Source organism: Candida oxycetoniae, assembly GCF_023343755.2.
Source record: "Candida oxycetoniae strain CBS 10844 chromosome Unknown scaffold10, whole genome shotgun sequence".
Taxonomy (NCBI): Eukaryota; Fungi; Ascomycota; class Pichiomycetes; order Serinales; family Debaryomycetaceae; genus Lodderomyces; species Lodderomyces oxycetoniae.
The window spans coordinates 251,464-275,796 of record NW_026055470.1 but is presented as its reverse complement, the minus strand read 5'-3'; the positions used below and the strand labels follow the sequence as shown (position 1 = coordinate 275,796).

The 24,333-nt window shown below is 39.9% G+C and overlaps 7 protein-coding genes across 7 annotated transcripts; 5 read left to right on the top strand and 2 right to left on the bottom strand. All coding sequences in view use genetic code 12, as the record gives it.

Moving 5' to 3' along the window:
* Positions 1-772: 772 nt before the first annotated feature.
* Positions 773-6,001, bottom strand: KGF56_003942 (uncharacterized protein; the record flags this gene model as incomplete). The annotated part of the gene is made up of 1 exon (XM_049325328.1): positions 773-6,001. One exon carries the CDS (start codon positions 5,999-6,001, stop codon positions 773-775), a length of 5,229 nt encoding a protein of 1,742 aa, XP_049179101.1.
* Positions 6,002-8,734: 2,733 nt separating this feature from the next.
* On the top strand, positions 8,735-10,531 carry KGF56_003941 (serine/threonine protein kinase; the record flags this gene model as incomplete). The annotated part of the gene is made up of 1 exon (XM_049325327.1): positions 8,735-10,531. The coding sequence occupies one exon, from the start codon at positions 8,735-8,737 to the stop codon at positions 10,529-10,531; it is 1,797 nt and encodes a 598-aa protein (XP_049179100.1).
* A 1,050-nt stretch (positions 10,532-11,581) lies between these two features.
* On the top strand, positions 11,582-15,550 carry MED14 (Med14p; the record flags this gene model as incomplete). Its single annotated transcript, XM_049325326.1, has 2 exons — positions 11,582-11,630; positions 12,429-15,550. 2 exons carry the CDS (start codon positions 11,582-11,584, stop codon positions 15,548-15,550), a joined length of 3,171 nt encoding a protein of 1,056 aa, XP_049179099.1.
* Positions 15,551-15,640: 90 nt separating this feature from the next.
* KGF56_003939 (uncharacterized protein) lies at positions 15,641-17,665 on the bottom strand (the record flags this gene model as incomplete). The annotated part of the gene is made up of 1 exon (XM_049325325.1): positions 15,641-17,665. One exon carries the CDS (start codon positions 17,663-17,665, stop codon positions 15,641-15,643), a length of 2,025 nt encoding a protein of 674 aa, XP_049179098.1.
* A 1,259-nt stretch (positions 17,666-18,924) lies between these two features.
* Positions 18,925-20,025, top strand: BUB3 (Bub3p; the record flags this gene model as incomplete). Its single annotated transcript, XM_049325324.1, has 1 exon — positions 18,925-20,025. One exon carries the CDS (start codon positions 18,925-18,927, stop codon positions 20,023-20,025), a length of 1,101 nt encoding a protein of 366 aa, XP_049179097.1.
* Positions 20,026-20,535: 510 nt separating this feature from the next.
* Positions 20,536-22,101, top strand: RMS1 (ribosomal lysine N-methyltransferase; the record flags this gene model as incomplete). The annotated part of the gene is made up of 1 exon (XM_049325323.1): positions 20,536-22,101. One exon carries the CDS (start codon positions 20,536-20,538, stop codon positions 22,099-22,101), a length of 1,566 nt encoding a protein of 521 aa, XP_049179096.1.
* A 610-nt stretch (positions 22,102-22,711) lies between these two features.
* Positions 22,712-23,977, top strand: KGF56_003936 (TEF4; the record flags this gene model as incomplete). Its single annotated transcript, XM_049325322.1, has 1 exon — positions 22,712-23,977. One exon carries the CDS (start codon positions 22,712-22,714, stop codon positions 23,975-23,977), a length of 1,266 nt encoding a protein of 421 aa, XP_049179095.1.
* Between the last annotated feature and the right edge of the window lie 356 nt (positions 23,978-24,333).

Sequence of the window (24,333 nt, the reverse complement as noted above, 5' to 3'; positions counted from 1 at the left end):
TGCTGCTGTCTACAAGCGGCTCTCCGTCGCTGCAGAAAAGGAGACAACGATTGGGCCCATCATGCGATTCCTGTAGGATCCGCAAAGTCAAATGCAACGCCGAAATCCAAGTACTCAACTTTGAGTTGCCACAAATTATTGCCCATTTCAACCTATCGCACCTTCAAGTGTCTCAATTAATGGATAATCAGTATAACCAGCATCGTGTCCAGTTGGAGAACTCTCCTTACTACATCATCTTCTCCCACGATAAATTTCTCAAGTTCAAACCTTGCAAATCATGCATTACAAAACTGAGCCTCTGCTGTTTCAGCAATGGGTTTACCAGAGAAGATATACTCTTGAGCAAAAAGAAAAAGAATACTTTTAAAAAGTATACAAACCACAACACACGGGTTTGAAGATAAATGCTTAGCTTTTGAAAATAATGAGATTTAATGAGGAAAATGTCTAAATTGTATCAAAGAGTAATGATTGCTTGTTTAAAGTATAGGAAAAATAAACGCAAAACATCGCTTACAAAATACATCGCATACTAGACTACCGAGCAGAGCGAGGTAGTCTCTCTCTGCCCAGTAGTCTAGTCTCTGCCCGGTAGTCTCTCTCTGCCCAGTAGTCTAGTCTCTGCCCGGTAGTCTCTCTCTGCCCAGTAGTCTAGTCTCTGCCCGGTAGTCTCTCTCTGCCCAGTAGTCTAGTCTCTGCCCGGTAGTCTCTCTCTGCCCAGTAGTCTAGTCTCTGCCCGGTAGTCTCTCTCTGCCCAGTAGTCTAGTCTCTATTTCTCCAAAACATTGATATAACCCCTTCGATTAGCCCTCTTCAGCTTCCTTGTCGATCCGCCTCCCGATTCACTCATAGATAACAAGTCATCCAATCCTGCATTGGCTAGATTGGTCGTTGTTGTTGCTCTTGGACCTGTGCTTGGTCTCGGTTTGGGTTTGATATCTTCTCCATCACCACTACCATCTCCATCACCATTACCACCACCACCTTCTGTTTTCCTGATTGATGTAGCTGTAGATCGAGTAGGCCCTGGACTCACACTTTGTGGTCCCATAGATGGCGTCAAAGAAGCTGGCGAAGGTGCTATTCCCCGTGGTAGTGGTGCACCACCACCACCACCGCCAAAGGGTTTCCTTTTCATGCTAGGTGGTGGTGGTGGCGCTTTACCTGCTTGTAATTGCTCTTCAATAGGTTTTGTACGATCAAGCCAACGTTTATGTTTCTCGTCATAATAAAATGGATTTACCTTCTCACCTAACTTGGCTCTTATAGGTTTTGGTTTCCCATCATTTCTGCTTCCCAATAAACTACTAAACCAACCATCTTTGCCATCTTTATCTCCTAGTTTTTGCATTGACATTTTCTTTGACAATTTCTTTTCAACTCTTTCCTCCTCAACTCTTTTCTCTTCAACTCTTTTCTCCTCTTCATCTTCATCCTCTTCTTCTAATATTGGAATATAGTCACGCACAGTATCATCATGTACTTCATATTGCTGATACATTGCACTTTGATGAGATTGACTCAATCTTGATGAAAAAAAGCCGCCGCCACCACCATTGCCACCACCACCACCACCACCAAATACAGAATTGGCACGTGTCGACTCTTCAGGACTTCCTGGTATAGGAAACCCATCTAATTCAGTAGCTCTACCAGAAAGTAATTGAGGAGGACCTCTAGATTCAAGCTCACCAATACCATGTTGACCAATACCATGTTGACCAATACCATGTTGACCAATACCATGTTGACCAATACCATGTTGCTCCAAATGTTTAGCTCGTGGAGTTAACAATCCCGATGTAGATTCCGCTTGCGAATAGTCAAAACTATCATCAAGATGAGGAATTCTCTTGGCTGGTTTATCACGTGGCGGCATTGCTTCAAATCTATTCTCACTGTTGTATGATTCATTTACTTCACCCTTGGTATTAGGTATTGAATCCAAACTTCCTGTATCATGGCTCTTTGGAGGGTTGAAACTACTCTTGAATTCTCCTTGTGCTGGAGTATAGCTCGATTCAGATCCAGGACTAGGACCATATTTACTACTCGAGGTAGCGGTGGTTGCTAAAAGACTGTACTTGCTCTTCGATGCAGGAGTACCACCTGGTGCATATGGTCCTGGTGCATATGGATTGATTTTAGGTGGAGCCGTTTTAATTTTAGATGGAGCCGATTTAATTTTCTTTACAGGCGCAGGCTTAATCGGTGGTGGTACTGAAGTACCACCACCAGAACCAGATCCCTTTACCGTCTGTGGTTCATCTAAACTCTGACTAGGATGAAGTTCAGGAGATTCCTGAATAGTCTCAATCTTTTCATCTTCAGTATTATTTAGTGTATGACTTGTTTGCTGTACTGCCACATTACCAACACTATCCCCCGACAAAACACTAGAGATAGATGGTTGTTGCTGATGCCCAAGTGCATGGTGTGGAATCGATCCAACTGATGATGTAGATATGTGTCCTATAGGATTATGATAAGGGTATTGAGCTAACGGGGAGTGCACTTTGGGTTGTTGTTCTTGCAGTTGCAACTGCAGTTGCAACTGCAGTTGCTGCAAATCATCACCAAGATAGGTTTGTGATGAGTTACTTGGAGCTGCAAATGAAGAATTTCCATTGATACCCCCTATTTGTGGCGAATACTTATTGACTGAAGTAGTCGACATGTAACGCTCGCAGTTTGGCGCTTGCAGTTGAAAACTGGCATTTGAAGTATATGTTTTAGGTTGATTCTTTAAACTTCCAAAATCCAAAGTCGACGCATTTCTTGAGGTTGCAGGACTAAATTTACTAAACACTCCGCCACCGCCATCGCCACCACCGCCATTAACACCACCACCATTAACACCACCACTGTTACCACCTACTATAAATTTATCAATTTGTCCCCATACTTTATCAAGATTGACTTTACTCATTTTACCACCAAACCAGCCACTTTGATCATTTGATCCTAGTTCGCTTAATCTCATAATCAACTTTTGAAATTCGTGAATGAACATTTGGGTGACAAATGGCGATTTATTACCCAAAGATTTAACATTGTTATTGAGATAATCAATGTATTTTTGTGATTCATTGACCAATCCATAGTCAGCCAATGTAGATGCATGCTTTAATTTCATAGGCAATAAATGAGGAAACTGCATTGGACTGAAAATGTATTCATAAACTTGAGTATACATTGAATGATGTCCCGAAGTGAGTGCTACAAATCCTTGTTGACCAAAAGGTAAACCCGCTAATATAAATGAAATTTCTCCTCCAAATTGATTTCCTTTTCCAATCAAGAATTTCCCAAACTCAACTAAAAATTCTTGTGTTTTTAACGACTTGCTTATTGCAACTGAGGAAACAATCTCTCTCCAGTGCAAATTAGCATAGTCTCCTTCATTAGCAACAATGGTCAAATCTTGAATAACGCTCTGTACATTCCCTGCAATAACCTTCAAAATAATAGGCATGATATGTAATACTTTATTGTTCGCCTTGGAAAAAGGAAATGTGTTTCTGGCGTATTCGGAGGCTATTCTTGCAAAGCTCTCAGCACCACTGAAGTTGGCAATTACTAAAGCAAATGCCCAGTCTCCTCTTGATATTGTATACTCTAATGCCTTGGTCATATCGCCAGCCTGAACTAATGCAAATACGGTATTGACACCTGAATTGTCCAATTTGTAGCCAGTAGTGGTACCACCAGTAAGAGGCAAATCGGTAACATTGAAATTGATATTGGGATTCAAAATTAAACAAACCTGTTTTAAACACTCGGCAGATTTCAAATCTCCATCATGTTTCACCACATATGATAGAATATCATTAAGTAATAGTTCTTCAGTGTTTCCATTATTCCGTAAATAATTACTAGATACTTCAAACCACGCTAAAATATCCTTTTTTTTCAGCTTTCCTTTAATCAAAGGGCCTGGGAAACTACTATAAATCAGCCAATCCTTACATATTTTAGTAATAGGCTCAACTGTAATTGATGGACAATTGTTGGCAATATCCTTCTTTACAAAAACAATATTTTGTCCAATACTCCAATTGAAAATGGGAAATTGTTGATGTATCAATTCCTCAGGGTTCCGAGTTTTTATTGCGGTTTTGTAAATATTCTTTTGCGTGTTTGAAAATTTGGGTTGTCTTCCGGGTGGTGGAACCAGAGCATAGCTATGCAGCAGAAGCTGTTGCAGCTGCTGTTGCTGTTGCTGTTGCTGCTGTTGCTGCAGTTGCAGTTGCAGTTGCAGTTGCAGTTGCAGTTGCAGTTGCACCTGTTGCACCTGTTGTACCTGTTGTACCTGAGGCACCTGTTGCACCTGAGGCACCTGAGGCAACACGTGCAGTGCGGGTGGTGAAAAATGTCCGGCAACTGCATTTAATGCAGGAGCATATGGATTGATTTCTTTCCCCTTTCCGCCCATCAACGAGTTTGCTCTGGAATGTGCTTTATGTTGTTGACTCAGTGGTGCATATGGACCAGCATTAGGTACATAAGGACTGTAATTCGTTGGTGATGAACTCTTTCCTATATTTGCACCACCACTTTTCACTTGTGATGAAGAGGCTGGTTGTACAACCGGCTCGTAAACGTTTTTTGGAGCATTAGTAGGTGGATGTGGGAACATATGTGTTTGTTGTGGGAACATATGTGTTTGTTGTGGCATAGGCGGAGCAACTGCAACTACATTGCGTCCTAAACTTGGAACATGTTGCTGAAAAATAGGGGAGGTACCATCTTTCGGTTGGTATGGGTTCTTTGGCGGTGATACAAGGGGTTTTGAAGGAGGGGGTTTTGGAGGTTGTGGAGGTGCTTGTTGTTTTTGTTGTTCCAACTTTGGGGCAATAACTGGTTTAATAGTTTTCACGGGTGCTGCTCTTCTTACTACTGGTTTTTGGTCGACAAAGTCGGGAAAGTCAAAAGCATCAGAGCGTGCTTTTTTCTTTTCCAACTCCTTGAGAAATTCTTGTTGATTGGCATTAGATGCCTGTTGTGGAATGAAAGTTTGAGGTTTATGTCCTGATAAGGGTGTTTGTGGCGTTGAAGCAGAATTGATCGGCGCGTACTTTGTTGTTACTTGGTGGAGGAGGGGCAGGGGCTGTTGCACTTGCTGCTGTTGGGGTTGTTGCTGTTCTTCCAAAAACTCTTCATCAAGCAACAAATCATCATCCAACTCTAAATCTAAACTTTTGCTCTTTTCTAGCCTCAAACTCTGTTCGGGTTCAATTCCATATAAGGAATCAATCAGTGCAGTTGGTCCTACAGACTCATTTGGTAAATTGCTTTCATCCAATAAACTTTCATTGGCGCCTTCTAAAAGATCTTCTTCTAATAAATCGTCACCACTTATAACATCTTTTTCGTCATTGCCTTGTGATAATGGTTCATACCCCGCATGTTCCAGTTGCTCTTCATGGTCCATAGTGGTGGTGGTTTCTTTGAGCTCAGGTATTATTTTCTCATCATATGGCATTGAGCTGTGATGATTGCTCTTTGAAAAGAGGACATCTGAAGATGCAGATGCATTTTCAGATGCATCTGCATCGGCACCTTCAAATGCATTGTCTTGTTGCCCCTTACTAAAGCCTTTTCTTTCGTGATGCTGGCTACTAGCCAAATTATCAAAAAACAACACATCCTCTTCTTGATAGCTATTATCTTGGTCTACTTTATCTTGGTCTACCAGTCTTTCTCCTTTGTGTAGTTGCGAGGAACCAACGTCATTGAACAAATGCTCCGGATACCGTCCTCCGTCATTAAACAAAGGCTCCGGATACCGCTTTCCGTCATTAAACAAAGGCTCCGGATGCCGCCCTTTGTCCTTAATTCCAAATGAAATATCGTGATTTTCCAGCAAGGATGTGGAAAAATCATCATCATCATCGTCATATTTTTTATTCTGCCCTTTTTCAGACAAATCGGTCAAGATATCGTCATTGCTTGATACATTGTTGTCTCTCAACGACACCACTCTCTCTGATGACATTTTAGACCAGGCTGAAGCCAACTATTTCACCTCTAATCAGATCCTTGTTCCGTTCCTTTACGCCTTGTTGAAACACATTCAACAACTTCACTACCAACTGTCAATCAATTTTGACCAAGTGGAAAAAATTGATTAACAGTTGGTAGCATCGCCATTGAGCACAGCGAGCAACACCATCGAGCACCGCGAGATGGTGTTGTAACTAGTCTCTAGCTGCAAGAGCGTAATGAGCAGCACTCTAGTCTCTAGCTGCAACAGCGTAATGAGTAGAGTGTCAACAGTAGCTGTAGCTATAGTACAAACTGTAGACTATGACCGTGGGTTATAGCTGTAGAGAGACACTATCAAGCGAAGCGAGATAGAGGAGCAGTGCTGAATAGCACCACTGTTTAGCAGTACTGAATAGCAGCACTGTTTAGCAGTACTGTTTAGCTGCAACCGACACTTTTGCTCAATTCTACACCACTTGCTCTACTCTACATCGCTTTTCTATTACACCACTTTTCTATTATAAATTAGTATTCATACAAAGTGTAAAGACTCGTGGTGGCTGTTGATAAGGACAAAAACCTCATCTTGAGCAACCACTATCGAGCGGAGCGAGATAGTGGAGTGAGACTAGATGACACTATCGAGCGGAGCGAGGTAGTGGAGTGAGACTAGTGAAGTGAGACTAGATGACACTATCGAGCGGAGCGAGATAGTGGAGTGAGACTAGTGAAGTGAGACTAGATGACACTATCGAGCGGAGCGAGATAGTGGAGTGAGACTAGTGAAGTGAGACTAGTGAAGTGAGACTAGTGAAGTGAGACTAGAAGACAGTGGATAGATGATAGATCGATACCATCGACACTCTCAAGCAACACTCTCTAGCTTGATACAACACTATCGAGCAGAGCGAGATGGTGGAGCACATTGACTAGTGACAACACTATCTCGCTTCGCTCGATAATCTTGATAGTATGGCTACGAAATGTTGCTAAACAGTGCTCTTCGCTTGATAGTGTCGGTCAGTGATAGAGGTGATAGAGCGAAGCGAGCTATCACAGCTATCACAGCTATCACAGCTATCACTCGATAGTTTACTGTAGTATAGTTGTCGCGCCGCATGATGAATAAAAAGTGAAAAATGCGAGAGATGCAAAGAGGTAAAGTTTTTCGCGTTTGTCACAAATTAAATAAATTTAAAAAGTAGCACTGACCAACACTATCGAGCGAAGCGAGATAGTGGAGGAGCACTGTTTAGCAACACTTTGTAGCATGTTACAACACTAGCTTATTACAACACTTTGTAGATTATTACAACACTGGCTTGTTACAACTGTTTGTAGCTTATTACAACACTTTGTAGATTATTACAACACTATCTCGCTCTGCTCGATAGTGTTGCTCGATAGTGTCGTGTATTGTTGAAAAAAATAAGATGAGTAGTGCAGAGCGCAATTTTATAAATTAACAATACAAAGATAATATACAACTAATAAAACTGATAGTGTCACCAGCCATGGCTACTCCATTATCGAGCAGAGCGAGGTAGTGTGCAACACTAGCTTGAAAAACACTAACTAGCTTGAAAAACACTAACTAGCTTGTTACAGCACTATCGAGCAGAGCGAGGTAGTGTTGATGAGAGTGTTGATGAGAGGTAGTGTTGATGAGAGGTAGTGTTGATGAGAGGTAGTGTTGATGAGAGCTAGTGTTGATGAGAGCTAGTTTGCTCCACTATCTCGCTCTGCTCGGTTAGTCTCTTCATTCATGGTCTGCTCATTCAAATGTAAAGCATTTGATTGTGTTGCTAGTTAGTGCAGCTCCACTATCTCGCTCTACTCAATAGTGTCACATAGTAGTGTCTATAATTTCGACTGATGGTTGTAAACCACAACGAGTCGCTAGTCAGTGCTGCTCGACTAATACGACGGATGTAGACTAGTCTGTGCAGCTCGATAGTGTCACTAGTGCTGCTAAACAGTGCTGCAAAAGAGTGCTGCAAAAGAGTACTGCTAAACAGTGTCATAAGTCAGTGCCGCTTATCAGTGTCATTAGTCAGTGCCGCTTTATTGTGTTGCTCCACTATCTCGCTTCGCTCGATAGAGTCGCTCGATAGTGTCTCCCCTATTTATAATAATAAATGCAACACTGCATATAAGTTCCCACCACTTACCAAATTTGGAATAGAAAGTGGAAAATGTGACAAAACGCACTATTGCTTAAAAAAAGTGACCATTCTCTTCTTTTGGGCAATGTCGTGCATATATTCTACGACACTGAAATATGTCAGGAACAAAAACATATCCGCCATTTATAAAAAACCCAAAGTGACTTATGGATTTATCAAAGGTAAAGGTCTAGATAGCAAGAGTGTGTGTGTTAGCGGCGAGGCTGGGACGTTATTAACCAATTATACGGGTCTGGTAGAGTTTTGCAAAACTGTATCTTTGGGTGTTGAGAGACAATAGGCGCCCCCCCTCCCCCAACAAACAATATTATGAACTGAGGACTAGCTTGTGTCAAGTGTTTTGGAAATTAGGAGTTTTTACATCAAATAAAACAACACGGCTTCAAAATAGAGTCACAGAGGTTGAAAAGGATCCTTAGATATATTATCCAATCTGCGTGCCATTCATCATCCGCCCTGGTTTGGTCAAGTCAAGTCAAGTCAAGTCAAGTCAATTTTCTTTTCTTTTCTTTTCTTTTCTTTTCTATTCTTTTGTTGAGTACCCTTGCTGACATCCAATGTCTAGGATGTATTGCAATCCTTACTCAAAGAAATCAAAGAGTCCGTTGGCAAAGTTGTCCATACGTGTACCGGAAAACAACCCACCCGCGTCTGAATCAGAGTTTCAACAGGATGAGCCAATACAACATAAATCTATCAAGGCACTACAGAGCTTATTAGGAGAACCCGTTGTTCTCCTTCCTCTGAATAACAGCAGCTCCGCTTCTTCCTCCATCAAATCAACTAGTCCCAATTCTAGTCATTTCGAAAGAATAGCTCAATTGCCAACACCTGTATTGAAAAACGGTTCCTTTTTCAATTATAGTCAAGGCCAACAATGCATCTTGTCGTCTCCAATACCACGCGAAACTTTTGAAGTAGCCAATTCTTTGGCAGGCAATAGAATTTTATCTGACTATAAACCAATCCATCGGGTTCATAGCTTGCATTATGATAAGAGAGTCACGTCCAACCCCGCTGAAACTCGATCTCCTCAGCATCCCCCTAGTGCTGCTTCAAGTACCGTATCATCCATCAACTCAAATAAATTGATATATGAACAACAACAACAACAACAAAAACAACAAAAACAACATTCTGTTATTGCAGATTCGCCAATAACACCAAATACCTCACCCGAGATTCCCAAATCTTTTGCTTTTCCACAAGAACAAAAATTTTACTCCAAAAGATTCGATATAACTTTCAATTTTGTTAAGGAATTGGGCCAGGGGAATTTCAGTCATGTTGTTTTAGCCAATTTTTTCAACGAAGAAGTTGCTGTAAAAATCATCACCATTCCTGACTCTAAGTCGCAAATAACCAATTTCAAATCATTTATACGGCGAGAGTTGAATATTCTCTACCACGTGTCGTATCATCCATGTATTACTACTTTGATTGATTATAACATATCCTTAGATATAGACCAGCTGGAAATTGAAGCTGATACAATTCCTTGTGAAGAAAATCTAGATGCATCAAGTACCACCGCCGCCAAAAATAATGAACTGTTGTTGAATAGCAACCAATTGATTTTCATGAATTATTGTCGTGGAGGCAACTTATTGAACTTTCTTCAAGACCATAATCAGCAGATGAATCTTTATAATATCAACTATTGGACTTTGCTCAAACGTATTGCGTGTGAGATTATGGTTACCACGGCATTTCTACATGAAAATAATGTTGTTCATCGAGATATAAAATTGGAAAACATTCTTCTTCTTTACACTGCCGAAGAAGCTGACCAAATCTTTTTGCACGATCAATTAATGTCTACGCCATTTATAAATCTAAGCGATTTTGGACTTTCAAAAAAATTACAAACATCAGATCAATTACTCCAGACTAGATGTGGATCTCAAGATTACATCTCCCCCGAGATTTTGATGGGGTTGAAATATGATGGTAAATTGACAGATACTTGGTCAATTGGAGTTTTAGTCTACTGCATCTTGGAAGGTAAACTTCCATTTGATATAACTCATGATTCATCAAGTGCTATGCAACCCATCAATTTGCCGTCCTCGGGAATTTCTCCTTCTGTGTTAAAGAGAAGACGCTCGAAAAAGACTAGCACGGCACACCGTATCGCGATGATTGATTGGAACTGGAACAATGTCGTGGAGTACCTAGCAAATGACGAAATTGACTTGGAAATCAAGAATATTTTCAAACAATTGAAATCGTTTGTTGATAAGGTGTTGGTGAGAAAGGATAAGAGACCAAACTTGAAACAAGTTTTTCAACTTGATGAATTCAGCTGGATTAAGGAATGTGTTCCTAATAGCATTGTTGAGTTTAAATTGTAACGCTATCAAACAACACTATCGAGCAACACTATCGAGCAACACTATCGAGTAGAGCGAGATAGTGTTGATAAGAGCTAGTATGCTTCACTATCTCGCGTTGCTCGTTAGTGGAGCAACACTGAATAGCTTGTTACAACACTATCGACACTATCTAGCTTTGCTCGTTAGTGGAGCAGCACAGACTAGCTTGTTACAACACTATCTCGCTTTGCTCGATAGTGTTTCTCGCTTTGCTCTCTAGGGTTACTCCAGCTCACATCACCATCATTTTTATAACGCTATAACGCTATAACGCTGTATTATTTACCATTAAAAAGCCTAAAGAAGAGCGGCTTTTCAACTACTTGTATACAAACTAATAAACGTCCTTACTAATATAGAATCACTAGAAACTACTCTAACAACACTATCGAGGAGAGCGACACTATCTCGCTCTGCTCGATAGTGTCGGCAGCAGTTGGTCAGTGTGCTCCACTGTCTTGCTCTGCTTGATAGTGGAGCACTGACTAGACTGACACTAATGATACTATCTCCCTCTGTTTGATAGTGTTATAACAAGCTAGTCAATAGTGTTATAACATGCTAGTCAGTGTAACCTGCTAGTCAGTGTTGCAACAAGGTACTTAGTGTTGCAAGGCTAGTCGGTGGCAACTAGTGTACTCCACTAGCTCGCTTTGCTCCCTGGTGTCGGTCAGTGCTGCTCCACTATTGCTTCGCTCTATAGTGTCGATAGTATCAACTAAGAATAAAACACTAGGGAGCAAAGAAACACTATCGAGCAAAGCGAGATAGTGAAGTAACAAGCTAGTTGGTACTGCTCCACTAGGGAGCAAAGAGAGGTAGTGAAGTAACAAGCTAGTAAGTATGACTCTACTATCAAGCAGAGCGAGATAGTGGTATAGTAAGCTAGTAAGTACTGCTCGACTATCTCGCTTCGCTCGATAGTGAAGTATCTCGTTTCGCTCGATAGTGATATACGATATTCTTTTAGTTAAGCTTTGTGTGTGAACAACGATGCACGGTTGAGCTGGTGAGGTATTGCATCGCCGCATGGCCTTGTATCGACACAAGCCCCAAAGGGCGGGGCGAGTACGTTTTGGTATGCGCGAGAACCAAACAAAAAACAAAAAACAGAGTAATGCTCCATAGTAATGCTCCATAGTAATGGTGTAGAGTAATGCTCCATAGTAATGGCGTAGAGTAATGGTGTAGAGTAATGGTATAGAGTAATGGTGTAGAGTAATGGTGTAGAGTAATGGTATAGAGTAATGGTGTAGAGTAATGGTAGAGTAGTAATCTAGAGTAACGGTCCACTCCACTATCAAGCAGAGCGAGGGTCTGTACTACCTCGCTTCGCTTGATAGTGGTATAGCAAGCTAGTCGGTACTGCTCCACTACCTCGCTCCGCTCGCCAGTGGAGGTCGCCAGTGGAGGTCGCCAGTGGAGGCTCGCTAGGGAATGTCGCGCATTTTCGACACTGCCCCGACACGACACTGATTACATAACGAAAAAAAAAAATTGCAATGAATTTTTTTGTATGGTGAAATATTCAAGTCGTAGTTCTTATTAAAGGGTTGTTTAGAAGCAGAAGGACAGGGTGACAAAGGCTGAGAAGGAAGGCTAGGTATAGACAGAGTCATAAATTTGTATTATTGGTGCTTGTTTTGTTGTGTTTTGAAATTTTTTGTGCGCGCAGCTGGGGCAGATGGTTGAATGGCAATGGAGCTAGAATATAATGGAACAAGAATAGAATCAACAAGGAATGGGAAACTTAAAGAGGTGCTGGACCTAGTGGGGTCGCTGGGGCCAGTAGGATCAAAGCTGGGGCTGCTGGGCTTACTGGGGCTACTGGGGCTGCTGGACCCACTGGGGCTACTGGGGCTGCTGGACCCCCTAGGCCCACCAGGCCCACCAGAGATACCGCACATTGTGGAGAATTTGCTACCGTTGAGCAATATCCTCAAATTTCATGCACAAGGGTCATATAAGCAGCTCATACTTGCGCTTGAGAATCTTGCAATCAATGCGCAAGACGAGCTGGATGTAAAAAGAAAAAAGTATCTTTTGGATGTCATTGTTTCGTTGCGTCAGGAGTTTATCAAGGTATATACCTTGATAAAATGGAGCAATGTCTCTAAAGATGTATCTAAACTCATTGATCTACTGAATTGGTTTCGATTACAGGAATTTAATTTCGAGCAATTGATGTTCCAATTGCAAGGACTCAAGGGCTTTAGCGCAGCAAAATTGCCCGATTTTGATATCAAGACTGCTTTGGAAGTGTTGTATCTAGGTAGACCGATCTTGCCCTCGCACAATTATCACCAACAAAAGCCCATAAGTCCTGAAAAAGTATTGGAAGTTTTGAGGGATTTGAATTTGGTATTGATGACCAGATTTGCTTTGATAGATGTACCGCAGAGGTTTAAGTACGATATTAAGGATGGTAGGGCTTATATGCGTGTAGAGAAGGAATTTGAGGTGAGTATCACTATGGCTAGTGACACTATAGTTGAAGAATCGGAAATATCAAGGAGCAATCCATTTTTTATGATTGATTTCAAGTTTTTATTTGGTTTGAATCCGGAAACTAATTTGATAACTTATGGAGATAATGGTGGCATCACAAAACTTCCTATGAAGTCATATATCAAATTGGAAAGAATAGTTAACCAAACATTGGCCGATTCGGGTCTACAGGGGTTGTACGATTTACTACACAAGTATACTATATCGTTTAAATTGTTTCTTATTGCCAGACAATTGAGAGAATTGATATTGACTACAAAATGGACAAAAAATTTACAAGTTAATTATCAAACGGGGAACACTAAAATTATAGTTAATTATTGGGCGCTGCATTATTTGTCACAGAATTGGAAATCGTTTTTGGAAATAGGGGTAGATGAGAAGTTCCAATTGAATTATCGATGGTTCAAGAATGGCGAATATGAAAGCGAAGAGACTGTGAGGCAGATTATTGAGAAGGATGATATAAAAGAGGAACAAGAAAATAAAAGAGAAAGAGAAGAAGAAGAAGAAGAAGAAGAGGAGAAAGAGAAGGAGAAGGAGAAAGAAAAAGACCTATTCCAAGAAACAACTAAAGAAATTGATATTGAATCCATCATAACTTCGTTTGTTTTGGAACATTCCGCAATGATCATGAAACTAGTTGCTGACAAATTGCAATTGAAATCTTCACTGGAAATTACCACTCTTTCACCACAACAGATTATGTTTTCAATTTCTCCTCAAAAACAAACTATTATGTTCATTAACCCATTGACTGGGCTATTTTATTTCGTCAACCCAACACCAATCCAAACTAGACTATTGAAAAGGATCAATTCTCGCCCGCCACCAGCATTCATTACCAATTATAACAATAACAGTAGCAACAACAACAACAATAATAATAATAATAATAAACAATTTGTATCAGAACACGATTTGGCTGATTGGGTGATTGAAAATCTACTACAATTGAAACTTGAGGTATTTACAAAAGAAGTCAATAATTACTTGACTACGACTGAATGGATTTTTAATAGTATTATAAGATTAAACGAACATGAAATTAGCAAACTATTGAAATCAGTCAATGGAACCATGGGGTATAATAGGATACAATTTTACAGAAGGAAACATTGGCCATCTACGTGGTTTCTTATAGTGATGATCAACGGAGTTAACACCAAAACGTACTGGTGGGTAGCCAGAATCAAGTCCATTGAGGCAACATGGGTGATTAATCATTACCAAGCACTATTCACTAATCCTGAGTTGAATTATAAATTCTTCAAGAGTCTAGGTAAATCCTCCTTTCAAAAAATTATTAACCATGTAATTCTTGAAGAATTGCACTCGAAACAGATTCAATTTGAAGAAATTGGTGGCGAGGGAGAACTGGAATTGAAGGAGTACGGTCTTGATATACCTCAATGTAAACAAGGTGTATTTGTTATCCATAAATCTTTTATAAGTATAGAAAATCGAAACTTATTGCCGTTGGAGAATTCATCCAGGAAATTGTTTCTTCAAATCCAATTGGTTAATGAAAATAATATCAATAAGATGTACTTGAAGTTATTTGGTAAATTAAAAAACCTGGCTATAAAAAATTCACCAGAATTGGATCAATTGAATATGAAAATTGACGAACTGAACCAAAATTTCGAAATTGAAACCTCAATTGATTTGAATGAAGTGATTAATGAAACAAAGAAACATTTTCTAAACTCGATTTTTGATAACTTGAACAGCTTGAATAATTTATTGAAAATCATTGATCAGTTAAAGCATAATGATATACAAATCCTCGATAATTCAATGGATAACATAACTATTAAAGTTAACGACGAAATAGATAAACTCATCATTAAACTACCTATACAAATGGACAAGTCTATAACCCTCTCTACTGTCTCGGTTCATTCATGGCAAATTGAAATAATTATCCATTTCCTAAACCAGTATCTTGAACAAAACCATGATGCAAGTATAGTGAAAACAATCAAATACTTGTCTGATATGGACCCGATTTTCCAGGCCATAAAACAAGTTGACTCCCTTTTACAATCTCCACCCGCATCACTCAAATTGACTAATGGACTAAGTAAAGTATACTTTGATTGTGTATTTAACAATTTGAATTTCATCCAATTCATGTTCAACATATCCTCGACGATCCCAAATACTAAAAAAATCCAAAAGGATAAAATACTAATCTCGATTCTGTTCAAACAAATTTCTTTTTTCAAAAATGATGAAAAATTGATCAAAGTATCAATGAAGAATAATTTGAATGCAAGAAACGTCAAGTTTAAAAAGTTGTTTGAAATGATATTCAAAAGCATTAGTGAAATGGAAAGAAACTCAAAAGACGAATTGATAAACCTTGATGGAGAAGGACACTTGTTAGTGAAGTTGAATTATGATTTTCTAATCAGTTCAAACTTACTTGTAGAGATGATGCGGCGGATCACAAAATGCTTCATTCAATATTTCAGTGAAAACTAAAAAGAAACTGAAGGAAGGAAGGAAGGAAGGAAAGAAATCATATAAAGATGTATATTTTCATTTCAACCATGTTTTTGTCCTTGTCTTCAGTTATGTAAACCCTTCCAATACACGCAAAGCCTTCTCCATCCTCTTTAATCCAGTATCGTACCTTTCCTGATCCAAAACCATGTCACTACTCAATCGACTCAAACTATCAATAATCTTTTCAATTAATTGTTTTTCTCGAATGGGGATATTCAAACTATCAAATTCTTCACCAATAATTGTTCCATTCATGCTTTCGAGTAATGAAATCAATGTGCTATAACTAAATGGTTTCAAATCCCCATTTGTTCCAATTGTTGATTTCCTCTTCTTTTTAGACTTTTGTGTATTTGATCTAGTGGGTCTTCTTATCGATTTCTTGACTGGTTTGGCTCGCGAAGGATGTTGGATGGGCTCTTCGATATCATAGTAGTCATCATTATTTAAATCAATTGATGGATTCGCTAATGCATCAACATTGCGCAATGTCCCTTGAAGTGTCTCCTCCCTTTTATGACCAATTCGTTCTTTTTCTTTTTCTAGTTGTTGTTGTTGTTGTTGTTGTTGTTGTTGTTGAATAGTAGCAGAGATTCGTCTAGCACGACGCAATTTATCCTCAGATGGACGTGGCGGCAACTTGGAACTAGACCCAGATGTCCTACTCGACAACGAGGCATTACTACCTTCATCAACATTAATGCTTTTATTCACACCTTTACCTTCATCTGTCAATTCAGATAACAATGGATGCAGATTCGTGGAAGAAGTCGTTGCGTTATCCTGATGCACAATCATTGTCTCGTCAATAGTTCTAGTAATATCACCTTCGTCACTATCACCTGTTACGTCTATTTCTTTTTCTTCAGTGACAAGAGGTGTTTTCACTTCACAATTCAATGACAGGATAGACGATGCATCATACATCAACTTATCCAAGTCGTCACTGATTTGAGTCGACCTTCTCTTCGATGCAAGATCAATACGTTTGCCCAGAGTTGGACTAATGCTCTTGCTATTACTGAATCCAATACCTGGTCCCGCAATTGAATGCGGTCTACGTGGTGATCTGGCAGGTATGGCGCCTTCAATACTAGTTTGGAAACTTTTATCAGGGTTGACAAGAGTAAGACGATTTGCTGTTTTGCTTGAAGTTGGTAATTTTCCCATATTAATTGAACTCTGCTCTTCCTCTTCCTCGTAGTCCTCTTCTTCATCATCATACTCTTCTTCTTCTTCTTCTTCCTCTTCTTCTTCTTCTCCTCCTTCTCTCTTATGTTCTTGATTTTCAGTATGTAGCGAGGTCACAGAAAGCGGCGGCTCAAGATATTCCTCACCTGTATACTCCTTAGCAATTACAGCTTTCTCATTTGAGCTCAGTTCCTGTTCATTGCCAGAATAGGAGTTGTTTTCAGATTCAAAAACGCGTTTGATCTTGGTTGAATCGGACCTTTGTACTGTCATAGTAACTGCCTTTTCATCTTCTATTCTCCCACTGTATTGGCTCAAATTACTTATAACTGAAATCCTCTTAAGTTTTGAGCTTGATGTGGTTCGAGCTTTGGAACGTCTCACCAGTTTGTCTCCGCCTGGTTGCTTTGAAGCTGCATTAATTTGTCTTTCGCTTTCTTCATGTGATAAATCGGGCAAGATAGATTGTGACTCAGATGCAGATTGAGAGTCTTTTTGATGCTTTTTGGTACATGACTGCTGTAGGAGATCTTCAGTTAATGCCTGCTGAGCTATTGCCTCATCAGAGGAGAAGGAAGGCGGCGACGGCTCATCAATAGGGTTTTCCGTTAAACCCTGATTTTGGTCTATAGGCTCAAAATCGCTTTCAGCAGCGGGAACAGCTGGAGTCAACTGTGATGGTGCAAAATCACTTTCAGCAGCGGGAACAGCTGGAGTCAACTGTGATGGTGCAAAATCGCTTTCAGCAGCGGGAACAGCTGGAGTCAACTGTGGTGGTGCATTTGGCGATCTGTTAGTCGAAGTGGTAGCAACTGAGTCCAAGTCCATTTCGGGCCTCGTAATTGGAGAGGGGGCACAATTGGAACTCGAACTGGAATGGAATGTCGTGAACTCAGACATCAATTAAAGCTTCAAGATATAGACAAACAGTGGGGGGGGGGTTGATATTTGACCCTTTGACCTGCTTATTTCAGGGAAAAAGATTACTGCGGGATAGTGGAAAAAATAATACGCCTTGTGCCTTGCTATCTTACCTCTTTTGTTCGCTTACAATAGCTGCTAAGGTGGTGGTTGATACGATACCAGCTAAGTGATAATGGTTAATAAAGCCTTCATATTTAAATGTTTTGAATTGTTCCTATTTAGGAAATCATATGAAATGCATTGTTTTTGTTTTTTTTTTGTTTTTTGTTAGCGTATCACGTGCTTACTTTATAAAAAGAAAATGAACATTCTGCGATGAGGTATCACGTGATTAATATATATACGAAGGGAGTTAAAATGAAATGGAGTGTCACGTGGTTGATATATATATATACAAAGGGGATTGAGACGAGATGGTGTATCACGTGATCTACAGTATACGAAGAGGCACCCGAGACGACTCGATGAGCAAAGCAAGTCTTTGTTGAGAGTGAGAGTAGAGAGAGGAGAAGGGATTGGTGTTACTCGATAAGCGACACTATCGAGCAGCGACACTATCGAGCAGCGACACTATCGAGCAGCGACACTATCGAGCAGCGACACTATCGAGCAGCGACACTATCGAGCAGCGACACTATCGAGCACAGCGAGATAGTGGAGCAGTACTGACTAGCTTGTTATAACACTGGGGAACAAAGCGAGCTAGTGTTGCAGTACTGACTAGCTAGTGTTGCCATACTGACTAGCTAGTGTTGCCATACTGACTATCTTGTTATAACACTATCTCGCTCTGCTCGATAGTGTTTCAGTACTGACTATCTTGTTATAACACTATCTCGCTCTGCTCGATAGTGTTTCAGTACTGACTATCTTGTTATAACACTATCTCGCTCTGCTCGATAGTGGAGCAGTACTGACTATCTTGTTATAACACTATCTCGCTCTGCTCGATAGTGGAGCAGTACTGACTATCTTGTTATAACACTATCTCGCTCTGCTCGATAGTGTTGAAGTACTGACTAGCTTGTTACAATACTATCTCGCTCTGCTCGATAGTGCAAGAGCTCTCTCCGCAATTCAAGGCGTGATGATCATCTCAAAATTAAGCGCCGAAAAATTTTCTAGTTGCGAAAAGGTCAGTTAATTTTAGTTAAATATCACCAGTTTATTAGGAACCCGCTAAATTTGTAAGATTATATACATTGTCCAGCTTTCTCTTATACAGTTTATACAGTATGAGCACAAACAGTGAGTTTATAGAATTAATAACTCCCAAGAATTTGGGTATCATCTCTGATGCCAAATTCTCTCGTAATCAACAAGACCAATTATTAGTCTCGACATGGTGTAATAGGATTCTATTATACAATTGTAAATCATTTATTAATTATCCTCACCAAGAGCCTACAACACATCCGATATATACTTTTGACACTGCAGAAACCCCCTTATGTTTGTTATATCCCGGAAACTCCAATTCTCCTATAGTTGGCTCCCTAGATGGGTCTATTCGTGAGTTGGATTTCGAAAATATGAAATTGGGTAGTAATTTTGGTAAGGAGTTGGTGGATGATAGCTGCCACATCAACGGGATCAACAATATATGTCAAGGGTCTAATCACACAGTAATTGCCAGCTCATTCAATAAGGAACTACAAGCATTGGATCAGCGACAACAGAAACCAATAGCTGTTTACAAAAACAAGCAAAAGATTCTAACCATGGATTCAAATGACAAGTACTTGATATTGGGATTGGCGGGGAATAAAATCGAAATATATAATCTTCTGGACTTATCAAAGCCAGTGGAAACAAGAGATGTTGGTTTGAGATTCCAATTTCAAGATATAAAGGCATTCCCTAACCAGGAAGGATTTGCAATTGCAACTATTGATGCAAGAGTTTCAGTAGAGTTCTTTTCCCCCTCTCGAGATGTTCAAGATTCAAAAAGGTTCATATTCAAGAGCCATCGACATTACGATAAGACTTTAGAAATAGAAACAGTTTACCCCATAAACAGCCTATCCTATGACAAAACACGAGAAATGCTAATAACAGGTGGTTCAGATGGATATGTATGTTTGTGGGATATTGCAAAAAGAAAAAGAATGAAACAGTTTAAACAATTCCAAACTAGGGACTCGCAGTGCATTGAAAGTGTTGCCAAGTTGGATGTGAGTTTTGATGATGATTTATTAGTCGTTGCTACTAGCGATGATTCATTTGTTAGGCGAAGAAGCTTATCTGAAGATATTTATGCAAGACATTCAAGTCGAGTCTATTTGAAGCAATTGAGAGAATCAGAAAACAGAAACCCAACACTATCGAGCTACTAAGTGTGGCAACACTGACCAACACCATCGAGCTACTAACTGTTGCAACACTATCGAATAACAAACAGAAACCATTCCCCGTGTGTAGAAACAGAAACCATCCAAAACAAATAAATACACGAGCAAGAAGAGACTCATTTTAAATAGATACAATAACACAGCCGAAATGGTATTTCGGCTGTGTATACTCTCTGCTACTGATCCACTCTTCTTCTCTTCCCCCTTCCCCAGATTTATCATCATCAGTAAGGAATGATTTTGGTTTAGGTTGGGTGGTCGGTGTTTTTTCCTAAAAAGGAAATCGTACCGGCTCATCGCATAGAATATGAAAAATATTTCATTAGTAGAACCTCCAACGATGAAGGAACAATTCTTTAGAAGAAAGGGTGGTGTAGGTGGCTAGCAGAGAGCATCATTATCATTGAGAGATTCAGGAAAAAGAGACCCATTCTATACTTTGATCCAAGTTCCTTACTTTTCTCCCTTTTTCACTAGTTTGTTTTCTTAACAAGAATGTCATTAGCATCAGATGAGTTTAATGAAAAGACAAGGAATTATCTAGCATGGGCAAAAGACAATGCTATCGATATTAGTCTGAAAATAACCATTCATGACTATACTTTGCAAGACCAGGGTCGCGGAGTCATTGCATTGGAAGATATCCTGGAAGGTGAAGTAATAGCTACAATACCGAAATCGATTTTACTCAATGTCACTCAAAACTCCCTCATTACCAAATATCCTCATTTGCAATATAAGCTTTTACATTTAGACCACTGGGATGCCCTTATTATAATACTTTTGTATGAACTTCAGTGTGAAATCGAGAGCAAATGGAAGGCATATTTACAAGTATTGCCAAGACAGAATTTCAATCAACTCATATTCTGGTCCGATGATGAGCTTAATCTGTTACAACCTTCTTTTATATTAGACCGTGTAGGCAAAGATTCAGCAATGAAGATGTTTGAACGAATATCAAAGGTTATTAATGAATTGGGGATTAAGGAATTGGAGAATGTTTGTTTTGAAAAGTATAATGTAGTTGCTACACTAATCATGTCGTATTCATTTGATGTGGAGACAACTGAAGAGGAAGAGGCAAAAATAGAGGAAAAATTACTAGGTGGTAGAACTGGTGAAGAGAAGGAAGAAGAGGAAATGGATAAAGATGATGAAGAGAAGGAAGAAGAAGAAATGGATAAAGATGTTGAAGAGATGGAGCAAGTAGCAATAATATCAGATGGGTACATTAAATCAATGGTTCCATTTGCAGATGTATTGAACGCAGATACTAACTACAATAACGCCATTGTTTCCGACTCCGATGACAATTTAATCATCACGACGATAAAACCGATCCGAAAAGGGGACCAGGTATACAATACTTACTCGGAGCACCCGAATTGCGAGATATTACGAAGATATGGCTATGTCGAATTGGAAGGATCTAAATTTGACTTTGGTGAGATCCCATTGTCCACCATTAAACAATTTTTTGTACAAAAATATAGCATTTCAGAGAAGGACCTTAACTCACTAGTGGTTTGCATTAGCGTCATTTCTTCTCAAGAGCGGATGGATGAACATTCCGAAGATGGCACATTTGACATTGTGATTGAATCATATGACTGTTTCAAAAGCGGAGAAGTAATAATAGAGCTTATACTCTTTCTCCAGCTCCTCACTACATTTCTTTTACTTGATGAAACAAAAGTCGAGCCCAGTATAGTTCGTAAAGTGTATCAACTAATTGGATCGGAAAAAGTAACTCATGAAATGGTTGAAAATCTTGGTGAGATTATCAGCCTGAGACTAGAGGAGTACCCAGACTTTGCGTCAGAAGCATTTGAAACGAATATTAGTAAGCTAAATAGAGAAACCATGGCGAAAATCGCATTGAAATCAGAGTATCAATCACTTGCGCTATGTAAAGAAGATATCAAAGGCAATATTGAAAAGACATTGGGTGCACCAATCAAGATCATTAGTGACGAAAAATTCATCCGTGCAATAAAGAAGAAAAGACAGCCACCAGAGGATACTCTGGCAATGAAGAAACAGAAGAAGAACAGTTAGTTGAGAGAGAGAGCTGTAGAGAGGTGGTGGAGAATGGTTGAGAGGTGGTGGAGAATGGTGGAGAGGTGGTGAAGAACGGTAGAGAGGTGGTGAAAAGCTGTAGAGAGGTGGTGGACAATGTCTACTCGATATTGTCAGTGGCAGCTAGTGTTGCTAGTGTCGGTGTAGTCAGTGTGCTCCACTATCTCGCTCTGCTCGATAGTGTCTCTAGTGTCAGTGGCAGCTAGTGTGCACCACTATCTCGCTCTGCTCGATAGTGGAGTATACTGACTAATGACACTATGGACAGCTAGTGGTAGCATCTCGCTCTGCTCAATAGTGTCGATAGTGTCGGTGGCTAAGTGCTGCTCCACTATCTCGCTCCGCTCGATAGTATCAGTGAACAGAGTGGCTCCACTATCTCGCTCCGCTCGATAGTGTCGATAGTGTCGATAGTGAACTAAACACTGCAACGTGCCAGCTCATTGGCGAGCTCATCGGCTGAAAAAAAAAAGTGAAAAATTCTTCAAGCTCATTGAACATTAAAGAAAAATCTAGAAAGCTAAGGATATCACTCTCTTTATTGTAGATTTGCAAATAGTAAGACTTCAATTGGGGTTTATAGTCAAGAATGTCACAGGGTACTTTATATGTTTTACCAACTTCTCCAAGATCATTTATCTTGGAGGATCTTGTAAAGTATTACAAGTTAGATATTAAAATCAGTGATGAAAAAGATGAGAGATACCAACATTACTTCCCATTGGGCAAGACCCCAGCTTTTATTGGCGCTAAAGGGTATGCATTAACCGAGGTTATCGCTATTGCTAGATATCTCTTCTCATTGGTTCCAGCCGACCAAGTTAAGGGTGTTTTGGGTAAGAATGGTGCACAATATGCATCAATTTTACAATGGGAATCATTGATCAACCAAGAATGGATAGGTGCTTGGGTTCCAACTTTTTACTTAGCTGTTGGTAAAGCTCCATTTAACAAAAAAGTCAATGACGAGAATTTGGCCAAATTGAACACCATTGGTGGAATTTTAGAGACTAGATTACACGATTATACATTCTTAGTTGGTGAAAGAATCACTTTTGCTGATTTATTTGCAGTTGCTGCTATTTCAGTAGCATTAAAGACTACTTTGGGTGCCCCATTTTTAGCCAAATTTCCAAACATCAATAGATGGTTCAAGACTGTTTCTCAGTCACCCTTTTGGAATGGTAGATTTGAAGGATTTGAAGCCGTTAAAGAACCATTGACTTTTACTCCACCAAAGAAGGAGAAGAAGAAGGAAACCAATGCTGCTGCTGCTGCTGATGCTGCTCCAAAAGCCCCAAAAGCCAAAGCTGCTGATGCTGCCGATGAAGCCGGCGATGAGCCAGCCCCATCAGCTCCAAAACCAAAACATCCATTAGAAGCTTTGGGTAAGCCTAAGAACCCATTGGATGAATGGAAGAGAGTATACTCCAATGAGGAAACCAGAGAAGTTGCCATCCCATGGTTCTGGAAAAACCAATACGACGCAGAAGATTGGTCATTATGGAAGGTTGACTACAAGTACAATGATGAATTGACATTGACTTTTATGTCAAATAACTTGATTGGTGGGTTCTTCAACAGATTATCTGCTTCAACCAAATACATGTTTGGTTGTTTAGTCGTTTATGGGGAGAACAACAATAACGGTATCACAGGTGCTTTCTTGGTCAGAGGTCAAGATTACGTTCCTGCATTCGATGTTGCTCCAGATTGGGAATCTTACGAATTTACCAAATTGGACGCATCGAAACCCGAAGATAAAGAATTCATCGAGAATATGTTTGCATGGGACAAACCAGTCGAAGTCAATGGTGAAAAGAGGGTAATCAGTGATGGTAAAGTGTTCAAATAAGTGGATTTTGCGACACTAGCGACACTATAGAGCAGAGCGATATAGTGGTGCAACACCGACTGTCAGCGACACTAGCTGCCATCGACACTAGCTGCCACTGACACTGACAACTTTAGATTTAATAGTTAGAGCTTAGAATAAAGAGCGATATCAATCAATAAACAAGTATCCCTATCCCTCACATTAAATTATTATATACAAGAACCTTTCAGAACACTATCGAGCGACACAATCGAGCACACTAGCTGCAACTGACATTATCGAGTAGACATTGTCCACCACCTCTCTACCGTTCTTCACCACCTCTCTACAGCTCTCTCTCCTAGTCATGTCCACCAGCTCTCTACAGCTCTCTC